The sequence below is a fragment of the Haliotis asinina genome, chromosome 8 (assembly GCF_037392515.1).
Source record: "Haliotis asinina isolate JCU_RB_2024 chromosome 8, JCU_Hal_asi_v2, whole genome shotgun sequence".
NCBI lineage: Eukaryota > Metazoa > Mollusca > Gastropoda > Lepetellida > Haliotidae > Haliotis > Haliotis asinina.
Window position 1 is genome coordinate 39902077 of NC_090287.1, and position 19406 is coordinate 39921482.

Here is a 19406-nt window from a genome sequence, read left to right on the forward strand (position 1 = left end):
GTTCTGATTGGTCAGTCCAAAAGTTGAGCTGATACGACCTTCTACGAGGGCTTGTTAACCCCAGAATAGCAGCGTAACAAATATGCTGAGTCTAAGTTTACTTAGACTGTCCTGCTACCCAACGAACAATGTAAGCCAGAATCTTCACTTTGCCGTACAGATATATTATAGCTGACTTACTAAAGACCGTTGTCACCAGCTAAGTTACAGGCAAACTTTGAAATAGCAGCCATTTGAGAAATGGAAGGTGACTACTCGCAGCAGACATCGATGCTTTGGCGTTTCTTCCACCACAGTGCGGCAATATGGAGAAAGACTCAAGATTGCGTCTTAGCTGACCGGTACAAGCAAGATCCCCAGGTGCAGAGATCTGTTCCTGAGGTACAAGAAGCCGAAGGGGGTAATTTTAAGCACCAGGTCTAAACCTTTCAACGATGGTGACGATAAGGCCAGTTTTGGACTAACCCTTTCGGAGACATCACCTTGCAGGTGGTTGGATGTCTTTTATACGTATGTCACCGCAGTCTTCTACACCACCATCCCAACCTGTATAAACTTGCTGACATGCAGAGGAAAGAGATGGTCATCCCTGGACGAGGATGAGACGATGCCATTCCTTGAGTCAGGGTTCTGGAATGGCTGCTCAAGCTCATCACAAAAAATAAGCGGACCATTCAGGAAATGACCATATTGAAGCCAAAAGCCACTTCCGCACCTTACACTGTTTGTTCAATCAATATTCCTCGTCTCTTCTATTATTTTACCGATTACGACTATTTATTTTACAGTTACTTTAAAGAATGGTTAATGCAACGAAAATATACACAAAAGTTTCAGAAAATAGTTGAAATAATGAGAAAATGTTGGAAATATTAGTTAATAACATGAGAAATGACAAGAAAAAATATCAGAGACCGATAATTTCACGAATGAAATTATGAGTGAAAAGGTTTATTTTTCTCTTATACACATGACACCTTATGATTACAAGCTGTCTCAGTGATATTTAGTATACAAACGAACACAACAGTAAATCTTCAGGGAGAACAAGGTCAACCCTTCAGCGTTCCATGAATTCTCGTGGGCATTACTCTACCACTGTTTAGCAGTCTAACGAATAATACTGAGCCTAACTTTATACTGATGGCCATGCTGTTTGTCATCGTGGCGGAAGCTACCCACAGTGGGTCATTGCTCATATTATCAATCACTGAATTGTTCATACCTGGCCATTTAGAGGCTGTAGTCAGCTGGACAATCAATTCAACACTCCAAGATGTGTGTAAAACACAACTTGATGTTGTGGAAACACCTTGATATGTTGAAGATGCTGGTTAAAATTCGAGAGACTTATCTGATTCATGTCATGACTTCATAGTCGACATGCAAAGATGAATGCTCATGCTGTCGATCACCATATTATCTGTTCCAGATGGGAATGCATACAGATTGATGTTATACAGCAAGACTGTTGTATTGCTGAGTGTGATGTTCAACAAGGAAAACAAAGACACAAGTATATACAAAGCATATGATTTATATAACACTGTCATGTATTCTGTCTGGTTGTTACATAACAATATATATATATCATGAGTGCCAGCTGGTTTGTCTGTTGTTTGATATTCCAGCTAGAACAATGTGTGAAATTAGTGTTCCTCAATAGAGGAAGCAAACAGAGTTAATGGTTAGGTCCAACAAGACCTCATGTTTGTTGTAATATACTATCTGGGAGGACTTTGGGGTTAAAAGCAATCAATAAATGTGATTAAATCGCCTTGGTGGTCAGGCTGGAGTGTGGCGTGTTGCATGTAGTCATACCCTGATACCTTGCATCCTTGTTCATAATATCAATCACTGGCTTTTCTGGTCTCACTCCTTGACAAATATAAGATGAACCATGACCTGACAAATGACCCCATTTTGCATACATGGGGACGCCCTCCAGAACATCCCATTTGAAACAATAGGGAAACAGGTTGTCGTCTAAATATTGAAAAGTTCAATTTCCTTGTGCGAATCGTGTTTTGCTGAACTAAATCGCTCTACGAGACCCGTGTTAAACAGTAGCGGTATTGATTTCATTCCACGGTCAGCTTGTATTTCACGTGCTTAATTACCAATCTACCCGTAGCAACCAAGTGTATTCGTCCAGATTACCTGCCAAGCTTGCTTACCACAAACGCGTTCACTGCGCTGGCTCATCTAATACTTGTCAAGCAGTAATTATACTGTTATATGGGGGTAGCCATCATATGGCAGGAATACACGAGTTTAAAACAACAAACACATTCTACCTCTTACGTGACAGACTGATTGTAACTCAGAACCATAGTAAACTGGTCAGGCTATGCGCCACAGATGGTCTGATCTTGACCTGATTATTTAAGAATAGCTTTGTAATGCTGATAACAACTTACAATCTCAACATTCACAACCAACCCATTATTTTGTCATGAACATATCTATTTCAGCTTGCAAAATTGGCAAAAATACGTCATTGAAGTTTTATTATCATGGAAGAGAACTCAATTCCTTTACACTTCCCAGCAGAGTACAGATTCTAGTACTTTTTGTTGGTTTGGGATTCAAACCTACACCTTCGGAGTCAGGCACCAAATTGCCAGCACACAAGGATCAGCTGCCTAACTCGCTCAGCCACCTCGACTTCCACAAAAATGGAAGTGGGACAACTGGGAGACTAGGCTTTGTGTACTCTTCTGATAACGTTTGTGTAGCACTGAAAGAAAACAAATCTCTGAAGATCACCATCTTGTGTTTGTCACAAAGGTGGTCAAATGAGATCTGGTCAGGCTTGCTGACTTAGTTGATGCATACCCTTGTATCCAAGCTGTATAGCATGTTCTCAAGATGCAAATCAGAGGATTGTCAGATACAAACTCTATCGTTTTCAGCTCTCTGTCTAGTGCAAGCACCTGGAATATTGCTGACTGCAGTATTTGACAAAAAACACAAAGCATCCAAAAATAACCACTATATATTACCAATAACCATCATTTTAAAAAAGCAAATTAAAAAATACCACATATGTACTGCATTCCTGCCCACTACACGCCACTGCCATTTTTAATACTGAATTAACCACAGATTGATACATTTGTCCTAAAAATCACAAACAATTTGGGACATGTATCATGTATCCTTATTGCTGTTGATTGATGCACATGATGTTGATCACTGGATTATCTCGTCCAGACTTGAGTATTCACAAACTACTGTGACACAACTGCTGCGAACAGCCTCAAACAATAAACAAACAAATAAAATGTTGAATCAGCATGCAATTGGACACAACCATCTCAAAATATGGAATCAGAAGGTGGAGTCATCCTTTCCATAAACTCATGCCCTCTACTTGTGAACTGACAGCAAATGTATAATTATATACTTCTCATATTGAAAATCAAAAGAAGTCTAACACATGCATCCTAATGCATCCTTTAGATATTTTAAACTGCAACATGACCAACACATTCATCCTTCTTACACATTCAATTATGTGAATTTTGACAGTTTTCATACTTTGAAAGTCATATCAGGAGATGGTCAACTATATTGTACAATGAATCAAAAGAAAATTGATGCATCCATCCTTCTTCCATAATTGCATCAGAAGATGGCCAGCACATTCATTCATCGAGAGTATCTTGCAGCATGATTCCTTCTCACACCCTGAATCAGAACATGGATTCATTCAGCCTTTATATTCAGTGAATAATTATCAGTTATATATTCAGTAAAAAAGTAGAAAATGACAACACTTTTCTCAGGTTTTAAGAAACGTGTCCTTGATACAAATTTCCATCCACTTGAGGTACGGAAAAGACATGAAGTTAGACAACTGTTCAACAAGAACAGGCCACCCTAAAAAAATAAAACTGCAATCTGGCAAAACTGTTACATGTCTACAGAAAGATCCTTAACTTCAATATTTAATAGTAAATCTAGATCATCATCTTTGCAGACTAAGGCACTCATGAAGATCCAGTTTAGAATTGATCTTCAGTAATCCATTGGGTGGCAAGGCTCGCCGACATGGTTGACGCATGTCATATATCACAGTTGTGTAGATCGATGTTTATGATGTAAGATCACTGGATTGTCTGGTCCAGACTGGATTATCTACAGACTACCACCATATTGCTGGAATATACGGAAGCCTATTAGGGCCACGCTCCGCTATTTTTCGGCATCTTGTATCTTGAAAATTCAACTTAGTATGTTGAAAATTCAACTTGCTATCTTGAAATTTCAAACCCTCTCTGCTGCATATCAATCAAAGTCGGAACTGTGCCGAAAATGCCGAAAATGGACATATCCGTCCACGTGCCAAGTGCATTTTGGCCAGCTGAAATACTTCTGGGTCAGTTAGGTTCATAAGTATCAAAATGGTTTCCTTTGAAACTACGAGTCCCTTCTCCTGACATTTACGATGCATCCACCTGTAACCATTACAATTTCCGGATGTGTCACACTGTTGCAAAATGAACAAAGCCACTTCCATGATATCAGAATAGCCTTTTCTAGTGTGAAGTTTGCATTTGGAAGAAATCCTTTTCAATGTCCTTATACTTATCGTCATGCCATGATACTGTGCAAGAAAGCATAAAATCTCAGTGTTACATAATCCTAAAGAAAATTACATGGAGATGATACTATCGCTGCTTTGGTCCATTGTCATCGGCAACTTCGGCATAGTTCATGTAAAGGAAAGATTGAAATGCACATGGTGAACATAGAACATTTCACTTAAATACTAATTATCTTGAACTTTCAAGATACTAAGTTGAATGCTCAATATTCTTACTTGAATATTCAACAAAGGTAGGTTGAATTTTCAAGATATTAAGTTGAATCTTCTAGAAACCGAGTTGAATTTTCAAGACATTTCCTTGAATATTCAACAAAGTTAAGTTTAATTTTCAAGATGGGATGTTGAATTTTCATGATGTTAAGTTGAATTTTCAAGATGGGATGTTGAATTTTCAAGATAGGATGTTGAATTTTCAAGAGAGGATGTTGAATTTTCAAAATACTATGTTGGATTTTCAAGACAGCAAGTTGAATTTTCAACATACTAAGTTGAATTTTCAAGATACAAGATGCCGAAAAATAGCAGAGTGTGGCCCTAATAGGCTTCCGTAGGAATATTGCTCAGCACTGCATTACACAAAACAAACAAACAAACAAACAAGGAAAATATTGTACATTAAAGTCACTGATATTCAAAATACACTTGAAAATGTCAACTTTCTGAAAAATGGTAAAATGGTAATCTGTGTAACTGCTTGTGTATCTCATGGCTAGCAATACTGATTAAAGACACCAACCTCAGAAATAACATACCATATTTCCTCCAGTAAATGATAGTCCATTAAATAAATTCTTAACCTTCAAATAAGCACTGTATATATTATACCATGGAACAGATTTTCCTTGGTACGAAACACAGAAAATACAAGGATCCCAAAATGTCAATATAATAAGCACTGGACCATTATTGATCTGCTCGATAAAATATGCCACTGATTACATAGACAATTGCATCAAAAGCAACATACCATATTTCCTCCAATAAATGCAAGTGTGAAGACAATAGATGCCTGATCACTATCTGGTGCTTCTTTAAATCTCAGATAAGCACTGGGCATATTGCACCCTGGTACAGATTTCTCCTTGGTATGAAAACAAGAAATACAAGGGGTCCCAAAATATTGAAATAATAAGCACTGAGCCCTTTTTTAACTGTTGGATAAAAACATCCTGGATCTGATATCACAAGTCTTCAGTCAAGAATGTGCAGTGTGTGTGATTATGATTTGAGCGAGGCGAGTGCTGCCTTCATCCAAATGGTGACAGCAACAGCTCCAGGGTCAGGCTGGTTGAGCTTCACCGCCCCAACGTAGCTGGCCCTCCCAGCCCCAGCCTTCATACCAGCTGTAGCATCTGCACCTTTCTGTGCCTCCTGTAACAACATCAGGCTGATTGTCAACAGTAGTGTATGGAATCACTAAAGAAAGGGTCTATGTCTTCAGCATGAACATTTCACATGAATAGGCAAAAGACATTGTCAAAATTAGGAAACCAGTAGATGTCCAAAATGTAAATGTTTACAATAAATGTATGCATCACAACACTGATCTTCGGGTAAGTACATCCCTTGACTCTACTACAAAAGTGAGTGAGTGAGTGAGTGAGTGAGTGAGAGAGAGAGTGAGTGGGTGGGTGAGTGAGTGAGTGAGTGAGTGAGTGAGTGAGTGAGTAAGTGTGTGAGTATGGCTTTACACTGCTTTTAGCAATATTCTATCAACATCACAGCAGGGGGACACAGGAAATGGGCTTCAAACATTGTACCCACGTAGGGATTAGAACCTGTATCAAGAGGGTTCTTTAACCACTAGGCTACCCCATCGGTACCACCTTGCTACAACAGTGTGTGCAATAACAACACTCTACAAAATGTGACCCATCCCCACTGAGTCATCATGATGCCGGTTCGAATTGGTCTCCTATGACCCACGTTTGTCGTATGAGGCAACTAACAGATTTCGGGTAGTCAGACTCAGTTCATCGGCTGGGACACGTGTCATCGTATCCAAACTGTGGTTCCTGATGTGAATTGCTAGACTATCTTGATTTTTGAGAAACCCCTATCATTCAGCTAAAACATCACCTCCACAGCCTTTGCAAACGCTTCCAGGGGTGGTAACCGAGACAGCTCTTTTTCCAAGGTGGCACTGGCAGGGTAGAGGGCATCAAGCTGGAGCCAAACAAAATAACGTGTTATAACATTTTCCCATGCACATGCCTCAAGAGGGAACAAAGAACAGGTCCACTGGCAATCCTAGAATGCCTTTTCATCACTAACTTGACATTTAGCCGGTATATCATCATGCTACATCACATTTCTCTCACACGGTCTAGATTTACAGGTAGCCATCTTGATAATCTGATAAAAATGTTAGAGGTTTTTGAAGTTACCAGCCCAGATGTGTGGCTAGATTATTTCATACCCTGCAATATAAAGACAGGACCATCAAGTACAGTCCCTCTTCTTTTCGTGTTCCAAGAGTAACCAAGCCAGCTTATTATATCTTCATACAGAAAACACTATCTATACAATAATTGTTATTGCAGCATTCATTCCCTTCATGGTCACAGATTTCACCTTACACTGATGGGTCACAAGTCTAACCATTTTACAACACAGACATGCTTGTAAACACAGACGGAGAGACAGACAGACAGACAAGCATCAAAAGGCTTTTAACATCAGGATTGAGGTGAATGTTTGGACCTACCATGGTTCTGTCTCCTGGTTCTGCTCCTCCATATCTGCCACAGACGACAACAGGACATATATATAGGTATGCAGATTTCCAGAAATATACTTTGTTAGTGGAAGCTAACAAACCAGAAGTACATACAATCCTGAAACTACATTTGGTCAGTGGTTCTGAATCAGTATATTTACAGACCAAACAAATCAATTAAGTTTGTCACTTATTCATTGATGTGCTAACAATTTACAGTGAGATATTTCACCTTTGTAAGCAATATTCAAGCAATGTCCAAGCAAGCTGCTAGCATGAGAGAGTAGTGGGTTTATTCCTATCCTGCCATGAAATCTCCCAGGTAAACTGACCTGGTGACAGCCTGAATGCCCTGTTGCAGGGCCATGCTCCATGCTGCAGCTGCCGTTGATGTCTTCAGGCACTTTGCTGCTGCAGTCAAGAACAGGCTGTACAACTGCAACAGGATAGTGTTATCCATCACACTGAACAAACTGACTCATTCATGATTGGGCCCATCAGGTTTCAAACCACAATGTCACTTTCTAATCAACATTATCAGATGGATGTATCAAGGTCTTAAATGTTTTCACATAGATAATCTTCCGTTATTTCAGTGAAACAAAACCATCTTTCCAAATTGATTTTAAGAGACTGAGACTGTTCAGGCTTATGTGTATTATATCAACATAAAATATACCTAAACTAAAACCACAGCTTAAAAGGTATATTGGGACTTATCAAGATCTGCAGTGAGGAAGTAAATTGTCCCAAAGTCTGAAGCAAATGCCTGTAAAAATTCCCAAATTGGAATAAAAAAATTCCCTTTTTATTCCCTTTCAACTTCAAGGAGATGACATGTATTTTACTAACCAATGTGAGTAAAATAATGATATTTTCATCAACAACAACAGGGTGTGAGAGAGCAAATAATATTAAGCTGAAGCTTAAGTGAAAGCACACTGAACAGCACCACTATATAATTGTAGTGTAATCAGGTCTGGTTCCTAATGTTCTGATCATGGTAGCTCAGAGCAAGAATATAATGAGACTGACTCAGATCAAGAGTAACAAGAGGTGATAAGAGGTACATGATAAGGCTGTCCCATTGTTTGTCCAACGTTGGAATGATATCTGGGGATGGAATACAAGAATGCTGATCAAACAATTATCTGGGAACTGGTTCCACTTACAGCTCCTGATGAGCCCCCCATGTCTGTCTCTACTATGTTGGCCAGAGACAGGGCCACGGAAGATGGGTTCGTCACTGGTAAGCCTGTGTTGTCCTTTGTACCAAGTTTAGAAAGGATGGCTGGAAATAGATACACATCGTGGTGTCTTAATAATACATTCACATGTATTGATGTGTTATGTTCAGTTCTTAATGCACATCCACACCTCTAACATTCACCAATTATGTCCAAAAATCTCCACCCCCTTCAGAACTCACTAGAAACCTCCCCCTTCAGAACTCACTAGAAACCTCCCCTTCAGAACTCATTAGAAACCTCCCCCTTCAGAACTCACTAGAGACCTCCCCTTCAGAACTCACTAGAGACCTCCCCTGCAGAACTCACTAGAGACTAATTTCCCCATCCCATCCCCTTGTCCCCTCTAACACAACATTTGCCCATCCTGCTTGCCCCCAACTGACTATGGTCCAATCATATATATTCATCACCTCCAAGAATCCCTGTCCCAAAGTCTTGGTCCCAAGGACTTCAACTGACCTTGGCTAATTCACTCCATGCACTTCCTAAACTCATCTGACGATGTGAGACAGACCCTGTCCAGCATTCTCTGTCTTCTACAGGAATCACCTTCAGCTCATAGACTGACTCGCATCCTACATCTCCTCCTAGAGAATCCACCTGTGACTGATAAACAGTCTCAGAATCAAAATCCCTTCCTAGACTCACCATCGGACCCACAAGTAGCTGTAATGAACTCCAAAACCCACCCTTCGCACCTGGATTATCTTTAACCTACAACTTAAATCACATCTCAAGACTTCTTAAGGCTCACACTTAGCTCCACGGCTGACTGTTGTTCCACAGTCTCCATCTCCTGCCTCACGGTCCAGAGAGTTGAGTTGACCCTCCGCTGCCACCAGAGAAAGACACACTGCAGACAGTACATTGTACAGCCGGACACTGTCCTCTGAAACCAGCCAGCAAGAAGGGTTAGGTCCACTACATCATTATGTGAACCCCTGGACGTGGTATCACACACAGCTGGGATCTGAACAGGGACCTACGGCTAGATGTGCCAAAAAGCAACAATCACCATGTTAACACATTACTGTTAGAGAAAATAACATTCATTATTCATAGACTTCCACATACAGTAAGATGTTTCAAAATGATCCAAAGCAGGTCAGAGCACAATACCCTTTCTACTTTCTGATCCAGTTCAATAACCTATAAATTATGACTGAAACATAACGACTTTGTTGCTAATCCTGCATGCAAACCAATACCATGTATCTAGGGATATGGTGACAATTTAAGAGTTTAAAGGATATATGGTTCATTGACATGATATGTATTATCAACTGTCATGACAAAGTTTAACACTTTTCTCTCACATTCATGTACTAATATCCATTTCTTGTCAATGTCAGATTATCATGAAACACATTCCTTAAGACTGTTTTAATACAGCTTCAGTGCCTCATAAATACTTAAATGCTCCTGCAATGAACACACTCTCTACACAGTTTCAAGGCAACAAGATTCCTGCATTCTTGGAAGAATGCACTTTAATGGCATGATATAAAATTTATTCCAAATAAGGGATTTTATATAATATATGACAAGATGCTCTGTTGCATTTTCTGTCAATCGATTAAAATATTTCCTTTCAACAAGTTGGACCCATTATCAACAAACACTTGAGCAGCTTTAACATTGCTTAGGCAGCATAAAGCATTCATGCATTCATTCATTCATTCATTCATTCATTCATTCATTCATTCATATTTCATTCATTCATTGATTTATTCATTCAAATGCAGTAATTCTTGTTGACCAAAATGTGTTGAAAACATTTCATCCAATTATTTCAAGTACATATCACACAATAGCACATTTGATGATTAATAAGAACATATTTATAATGGATAGCGTGAAATTCTTTCTCCCTCAGTGTACATACCTTGTGACAAGGTGACTGACCCATCTCCACTGACCACTGTATCTGTGCTTGAATCATCAATGGTCATCTGTCCTGGTGTCTGTCTGTCTGTCACTCCTCGAGGCAGGTACGGCTTTGACCACCCAGGAGCAGATGTTGGAGCATCTGGCAAACACAATTATTTTAACTAGTCACATCTATGTGTAATACATCATTGATGGGCATTCAGGAAAATCTGTTTTTAGACTCAGAGTTAGCGTAATCTGCATCTGTGGATTTGAGAATCTGTCCTCACCTTATTTTTCTTGGATTGATACAACTCCTAAGAATCACACATTATAGGGGTTCAAAAATCCCATCGACTGATGAGTGGGACAAGTAAGTTTTCATTTTTGTCAATCAAATAATGGTATCGTACTTATATGTGGACTACTAGAACATTTCTGCTTACGCTTTCACACTGCGAATAGGCTTGGATTTCAGGTCATATCTACTCAAAATGAAGCTATTGTATTCACAATGACAGTTATCTTTCTTTACTATTTATCATTCCTCAATAAATAGTCCACTAAACATTAAAATCAAATACCATGTTGATTTATTCTTTCATAATTACATCATCATGATTATATCATAAAAATCAGGGCAAATGGGAAATTAGTCTAGACAAGTTACTTTCTTGAAGTCACTTGCCCTGTGGCAAGTCGCTCTTAAATAAACTTTGAACCCCTGATTATGTTATGTAAATAGCTCTTTCAATATGACTGCTATTTTTAAATTTGGATTGAGATTCCCATATACAGCCGCTCATGACCTTCGGGTGTTAAAATATACTAACACATGGAGACACTGTGTCACTGAACATGGAGACATTGTGTCACTGTACATGGAGACATTGTGTCAGTGTACATGGAGACATTGTGTCACATACCTAGACAGCGACACAATGTGTCATCCAGCTTGAGCAAGGTGATGGACACGCCTGCCATCTGCAGCGATGTCATGAACGTTCCACAGTACATGCGATCAACTTTCAGTCCTCGACCCTCTGCAACAGAAACACAATGGCACAATGACAGAAGTGAAACATTATATGATATCTATATACATTACAGGATTCAAAGTATTTTGCTGTAATTCAATCTAAAAATCCAGTGAGGTGAGATTTTATTTATCAACCCTACCTAGGTAGCAGACTGCCTCTCGTGCAACGATGTTGAGCTCCAAGACTGATGTTCCTCCGAGGTTGTTCACCATACATGCCACACGATCACCTGTATAATGCAGATGACAGGCAGGTAAAATGTAGGCCAGAGTCAATCAATGATCAATGGTGGGACAGCTTAAGGAATCTTAGTCAATTAATTCTCAAACGATTACATATTTTTGTAACACTGTTTCTGACAATGACAGCAAGTCAGGCTCCCTGACTTGGTTCAGACATGTCATCATATCCAAACAGCATAGATCAACGTTCACTCTGTTGGTCATGGGGTTGTCTGGTCCAGACTTGATTATTTTCAAATCATCACAATATATTGCTTTAAGACTGCTGAGTGTGGTGTAAAGAACAAAGAAAAACTTACAACTGGGGCCAGAATCATGGTTTACCTGCAGACACGCTGAGATGTGTGGTGGTCTTTGGGTTGGTCATGTGATCCAGCATCATCTTGACTGCCTCCTTAGCACTCACCAGCTGTACCAAGCATATTGAAAATACCAGATTCGTGAAACATACATGTACACCAGACCATGTACTGAGGTGGCCCAGTTGTATATTACTGTGTGGAGTTATGTCAGAATTCCAGGTTCAAATCCATCACAATTATCCACTAGCCAAGATATGTAAGACAATAATAATAGATTTATACCAACAAAAAAGTGAAACTTCTTTCATTGTATTATCTAAAAGCTATGAGAGGTCTGTGAAAATGTTTGTAAGCAATAATGATCACAACGCTTCAGATCATGGTTCATTTATGCAGGGATTGCAGATTCTTGTAATCTGATCAGGATATGCAGTGTATTGTATACTTAGTGTAAGTCTATTCAGCTGTTTATACTTTGTACATATCAGATTCTACTTCAGTAAATACAGGATTGTGACTGGATAATTAAAGTCATTCAGAGGTATATCATCACTTTACATAACACTGATTTTTCAACACAGCATATATTTCTTTTAAACCTTTACTACACGGTTATGGTAGTATGTAGCTAAACGCACTGTGTTGGAAAATCAGAGGTATGTAACAAAATCATAATAGCTCTAAAATATTTAATTTAAAACCTCATACTAAGCGCTTGGTTTTAAATGAAATTTTGAGCCATAATAATTTCACTATATACCTCTGATTTTCTAACACTGTACGTTTATCTTATATGTATGCTACTAAGATCAACAAAATATGTTTTTTGTAACAAAGTGAATGAAGGGATCCCTACCTTGGTCCTCTTCACTCCAGCCTCCCCATGGATACCTGAGAAAACAGACACATACAACAACATACTTGGAGTAACTTGGTACTGATGTTTTGTTTGTTTGTAGTTCTACACCACAACAATATTCAAATAGTATTATAAAACACCATCTAAATAATCAAATTGATCAGACAACCAGTGGTTGATATAAGCAATTTGGGTGTGATGACATACAGTCAACTTAGTCAACATATAAGACAACCTTAAATATTTGACTCCACCAGTGTTAAACAGGGTAGAAAAAGATTGGAAAATGCAACAATTTTGTTCAAGCTTGCATATTTGCTCTACATTACAAAAACATCTTGAACGTTGCAGATAATAATTAGGTAACAAATGTTTTTCAATAGGACACCATCTATACAAGTCTAGGAATGAGGTCACAGTCTTGGGTGAAAATTAATGCTGGAGTGCTCATAGAAGCTAAAACACGATTACAGGGAATGGATCCAAACAGATCAGCAGATCCGCCCAAGGGTGACAAAATCAAAGTACAATAAAGGGACACAACTATACAGCATGTTGCAGCTCCACTAGGCTAACTGAGGCATAAGCAAAGGAAATGACAGGACAGTACTCACCCAGGCCGAGTTCCATCTCGTCATCCTGGATGCAGAAGGAAGGTCCAGAGCCAGGTACACTGCAGGGGGACAGGCACACCCCAATAGTCCCTACAGAAACATGTGACATGTGACATGTGACATGTCACAACCACAGAGGAGTATCAAGTCACCATTGACAGGACTATGTCAGATCTGCTTAAATGCTACTATTTAGCTACAAAAATTATGCAGTATGTGTTCTTGAGTGAGAAAACATTTATCATGATCATACTGACATTAACAATCTATCAATTTATTAGTTTATTCTTGAAATTAATTATTTTTCTCTTTGAATTTCTTAACAAACAAACATTTTACAATTAAACTGGTCTGGCTAAATGCATGAATATCAAATCTGAATACTGAATAAAAGAAAATCCACAAAAAAATAATCCCTTGAAAGAATGAGTTCAGTGATGCAAATATGTAAACACAGGTTAATTATCACACCCATTTTGGTGGCAGTATCTCTGGCAATGGTGACAATTTCTGGCAATGTCTTCCCTTCTTCAGCTAGAGCACCTGCAATCTACAACAGAGAATACACAATCTACTCGGAACAATTTATGATCACATAAATATGAAGGCTTCAAGGTCAAACCTGGTTCAGATAAAACCATTCACAAAGTAGTCTTTGAAGTGAACATATTTAACAGAAAAAATGGTTCATATAAAATAGTCATATGAGTCCATGCATATGACAAGAACAAACATTATGAACAGGAGCCAGAGACTTTCTTTGTTTTCAGAGACTATGGAAATCTAGACTTGCCACATATTCTAAATATGCATGGGATTTCTTGGATATACTTGTTTTAGGGTCTGTATTACTAAGTAAATGGTTGACTGATGCTTAATCTCTGAAGATATATATAGAGAGAGAAAGAGAGAGATTTTGATTGAAACACATAATTTCTTTTAAACTGAATAGGAGCGGCAATGAGATGGATGATTCAGGACCTGAGGAAAATTAGATTAGCTTCATTTACATCTTAAGCATTGCAGAGAGAGTTTAGAGGAATGTAAAATTTAGCAGCTGAGGGACTGTGAGACAGACTATGTAGATAGGATAAAATAGAAGCATCAATAATTCAGAATAACCAAGGAAAACTATCAAGGGAGATCACTCTGCATTCAACTGTGATTACAGTGTGGTGATTACAGTGTTTACTTGTCACACCTACAGGTCTGTGTTCAGTTCCACATATTCTTCCTATCAGTGATTTCCAAACAGTCAGCACTAACAATGGTTGATAAGAAACTTCCTACCTTGTGCATGAGGACTGTCCCACACAGACCCCTCCTACCAGCTGTCTTATCCGTGGATGTGAGGGCACAGTCTTCTGCCACCACCACCATGTCAACACTGATGCCCTCTGCCTTAGCCCTCTCGGCAGCTAGTCCGAAGTTGAGTCGATCCCCTGTGTAGTTCTTCACAATCATCAGTACTCCCCCTGTCACATGATGTGTGTGATTAGCTACAGACAACTAAAACATTGTCATATAAGTTCAAATGCTGCAAAACTTCACCCAAACCTCGATTCGATTGAGTTTTTGATATTGGACCCTTCATTTGGTCATTTTTAAATCAATTTTTCATGTGGGTAAAAAAATCAGATTTTATTTAACTCTTAAAGGTTTATTAAACAAAACATATCACATTGAAACCTTTTTCCAATATCTGATTTGGAAATCAGGAACGTAAATGATGTAACCTTTCTCAAACGAATGAAATACGAAGTCAAAACAAAGAACACCACTCAAATATCCAAATAGTGATAATCGTTATAAAAATTCGAAACGAAGGAGTCAGATACGATTTTTGTTTAATTCAAAAGAATTTTTGCAGCGCTATTAGTTACTGGTCCCAACCAGATACCTTTGGAGTACAATTCAAGCAACTATAATTTCTAGATTTTGAATCATGTACAACTTATTTCACCCTCAGATAGACAACTTCATATTTTGTCTATCTTCTCAAAGTTAAAGGTAGGCAAACAGGCATGACAGGTATCCTTGCACTACTTTCAGTTTTCCTAACCAGTGATGGGATGTGGGCTGTGAGCATTGTGCTCTCATATATTTGTGCCTTAAGCAATCAGCTACTAGTCACTAAAAGTGACTTTTTTGCCATTGTTCCTTATTTGGCTTTGAATCTACAATTCTTGTCAATACCTACTGGTTCAGGTGTTATTTGTTACAATAATCAAGGGATGAGTCAAATGGTTAGGTTTCAACACATTACACCTGGTGTCTCACCTGGGTTGTTTTTGCCGACAGCTCTCACTGCAGCTTGGATGCTGTTGGGGGGTGGGGATGTAAACACAGCACCAGCAATAGCAGTACTCAGCATTCCTTCACCGATGTATCCTGAAACAACGACATCATGCACACATTTTACTGAAGTATGTATTACTACTGAATCCTATATTTAGCATTTTGAAATCTGTTTAGTGCACAATCTTCCAAAATTTCGGTGAGAGATCAAATTTGGCAGGGTACTATGCAGAATGTTGCATTACACGAAATTATTAGACAGTTATTAATTATGAAAGACTTCAGTAAATAGAAATCATGACATGGATTCTACCTGGTGATCACCTTGGATTTACATGTGAAGTCTCATGTTGATCGTGTGGAATTACCTGGACTAATAAACTTGGTTGAAGTAATCATTTACCAAATTGGATTCAAATGGGATGTGAATGATAAATCTAAGGCCTAACCTAAGGCATTCTCCATAACTTTCATGTGTTGACATTAATTACACTAACAAGCATTTGGTTTTTGTTTTGTTTCTTTACTTAATACTGCTCTCCTAAAACTTCTGGTAGACTAATTCTTAGACTTAGACAATCCAGTGATTGAAACCATGAACACCTTTCACTCTATCTAGACAGTGCAATCAACCAGGTATCCTAACCTGACCCATCATATATTGTATGTTGCTGGAGATTTAATTTCAACTTCAATGTTGGAATTCCGATATTTTGCACATGTAAGTTAGGTGGGTATACGATGTTCAGCATGTTCATGAGCTTCCCAAATACCACTATTAGAATTGTCTTGAACATCAACTTATGGTTGTCATTAGAGTTGAATAACTGGAATGGGTGGTTGTCTCCCTTACCTGTCATATCCCAATTGTGTAGATCGATGCTCATGCTGTTGATCACTGGATTGTCCTGACCGACCAGCGCCATATTTTATGGTTTTCAGCAGGAATATTGCACCAACGTCATTGATTAACTTTTTGCTGCCAGCCGTCGACATGGTGCTGATGTCGTGTGTCGATACTTCGGTGAAAGTCTGCAGGAAGTGTATCAGATGATATCCTTTCAGGTACGATCCTGCTAATTTGCAAACATCAACTGTAGATGTGACACACTTTCCTCTACACTTCCAGCACCTGTTCACGCTGGAGCAGCAGTTATCTCCCTTCAAGCGTTAAGTTTGCGACGAATTTATTGTCATTTGGGCGGAGAATTTGACCAAGTAATTACATAAAATCTCATCCTTCAAAGGAACTACTCCCGAGTCCTACCCCCCCCCCCCCGCCCCTAACACTAACAAAAACAAAACAAAACAAAACAAAACAAAAAAAACCCCCAAAACAAACCCTCCATTATTATAAGTCAAATGACCAAGCAATGAATCTGTATTTGTCAGTTATTCATATAATAAATTTGCAATGTCTCATACCATTACTGCCTCACGTTTACACGTTTGCTATATTTCGGTGTTGTAAATGAATACAATTATACTACATCCGTTTTCATAAAATACTTTCATTTCATTTTACATTTGCCTTTGAGCAGGTGTTTTTTCGTCTGTGGATCATACCTTCTCAATCCTGAAACATGGACTGAAGTTGAGTATTGAAAACGTATGGGCTGTAGATGAGCATTGAAATGCTCTTGATCCGTAAACAAGTGTGTGGGAAGGATTCACAGGCTCTCCCAACAGAGCCGGCGTTTTAGCAAGGCGTGTGTTAGGAAACTTCACCCAGATAGTAGATGTTTATCGCCTTGAATACCCGAAAGAACATGTACATACCATGGTCTTCTTGCAACCTGTACATCTCGTAAGATGCGACTAACTGACGATGGTTGATGCTCATTCTGTTGATCACTGGACTATCCAGTCCAGATTAAAATATTTAGAGACCGCTGTCATATAGATGTAATATTGCGGAGTGAGCGTTGAACAAACAATCGAACAAACAATCGCACAAACGTATCCTTGACTTAATTGAAACCTTGAAAGCCACGTGGTGATAAGTTATTTTAACATGGTTCACGGGCTTATAAAAAAGTATGTGAGCCTTATCAAATTCGTCCAAACTGTAATTGTTCAACGGAGAGAGTTCTATGGTAATAGAAATTCTGTATTATTAATATGAGTTACATTATCACCTGCCAGACACCTACCAGACACCTACCAGACACCTGCCTATACGCCGAAACGTCGCTCACATGTTAATGATAAAAACTTTGTATATCCAAACGTAGCAGGACGCCCTTGACGCAGATGACATCCTTACCGTCTCAGCTTGCTGACGGGGTTATAACCTCCTTGCATGTTGTGTGGACAAGGCATCCGACTTCGGAAGATCCGTGGTTCGAATCCCAATAGGGGACTCGGACTTTTTATGTCGCTACATTGGCGCCCAACGTGGGGCTGAACACGTTTAAATAAAATTTGAGCAAAATAAGTCTCAGTATCCTACTATGCGGCCCGGGATGTGTCTTTTGTTGATATTGAGAGTATGTATCAGGAGTCATCCCACAGATGGCATGCCATGTATTGGTCATGTGGACAAGGCGTCCGACTGTAGGATCAGATATGCGGTTCGAATCCCAGCACGGGAATATATTTTTTTTGTGCCGCTACACATAGAACTCTCCTCATGATCCATCACACCAACTTCTAAATGCCACTCAGTGTAGTTACTGTAAAGTTGTTTATTTCAAATATATACACATAACAAACATTGAAAACATTGACGGCAATTGTGCAGTCTCTGGCATTTGTTAGCCTTATATTAAATATGCAGTTTGTAACCAACCAAGCCCTGTGTCTTTATTATCATTGGTTCAGTGCATGAACCAGACGTAACTGGAGACACTGACTGGCCACTAGTTTAGTCAGACCTACAGGTTGAAAAAACTCGCGTCGTGACAAGAATTCTGACTCCTATTTGTGTGAAATTCAGATAATTCATCACGTTTTGGTCGCTATAATTTTTAATATGAAGATAAGGTTTACACCTTTAACGAGCGTCTCATTCAGTCGCATGGATAGACTCTCGCCCGTTCTCACAATTAATGTCGTCAGCCATTTGTTCAAAATCCAACAAATACTGTGCCCAGTATTTGCATAAATCATAGAATCATATATTCGCCCTACCCATTAAACACTGTCTCAGGTCTTATGTATATACTGGCAATGCAGGTAAAGTCAAAGTTGGCAAAACGATACATGCTTACTGTCACCGTGTCGGAGACGATTCACTAAAGTTAATACTGTCATTTTGAAATTGAAGCTTGGGTTTCAGATTAAGTTTTGAAAGAACAATTTACTTATTACGCAGTATTCAAGTGAGAATAATCAGCCAAACCATCCAAATCGGAATAGTTATAGAGTGTTGAACGTTGTCACCCAACTTTGGACACATACGCTGTGTCTCTCTAGATGACAGTGTCGTAACGTACCTTTCTGGTTTCAGGTAAGTACAATAACTATTTATACTCAAAATACCTACCAATTTAATTACGAGAGGCTTTCACCATAACTATAGTTCAGTATTGGAAAAAATAATTTTTGACTCCATAACCAAGATGCGTAGAAATCAAGCAATACAGATACGTTACCA

At 38.8% G+C, this 19406-nt stretch overlaps 1 protein-coding gene across 1 annotated transcript; it reads right to left on the reverse strand.

Moving 5' to 3' along the window:
• Window positions 1-1521: 1521 nt before the first annotated feature.
• LOC137294286 (triokinase/FMN cyclase-like) lies at window positions 1522-16956 on the reverse strand. Its single transcript, XM_067825292.1, has 16 exons — window positions 16637-16956; window positions 15791-15901; window positions 14801-14985; window positions 13982-14060; window positions 13511-13600; window positions 12894-12928; window positions 12060-12144; window positions 11633-11722; window positions 11380-11496; window positions 10470-10613; window positions 9339-9473; window positions 8507-8625; window positions 7667-7770; window positions 7323-7356; window positions 6695-6781; window positions 1522-5986 (listed from the first exon to the last, which is right to left on the reverse strand). Exons 2-16 carry the CDS (start codon window positions 15882-15884, stop codon window positions 5834-5836), a joined length of 1551 nt encoding a protein of 516 aa, XP_067681393.1. The 5' UTR covers window positions 15885-15901; window positions 16637-16956; the 3' UTR covers window positions 1522-5833.
• Between the last annotated feature and the right edge of the window lie 2450 nt (window positions 16957-19406).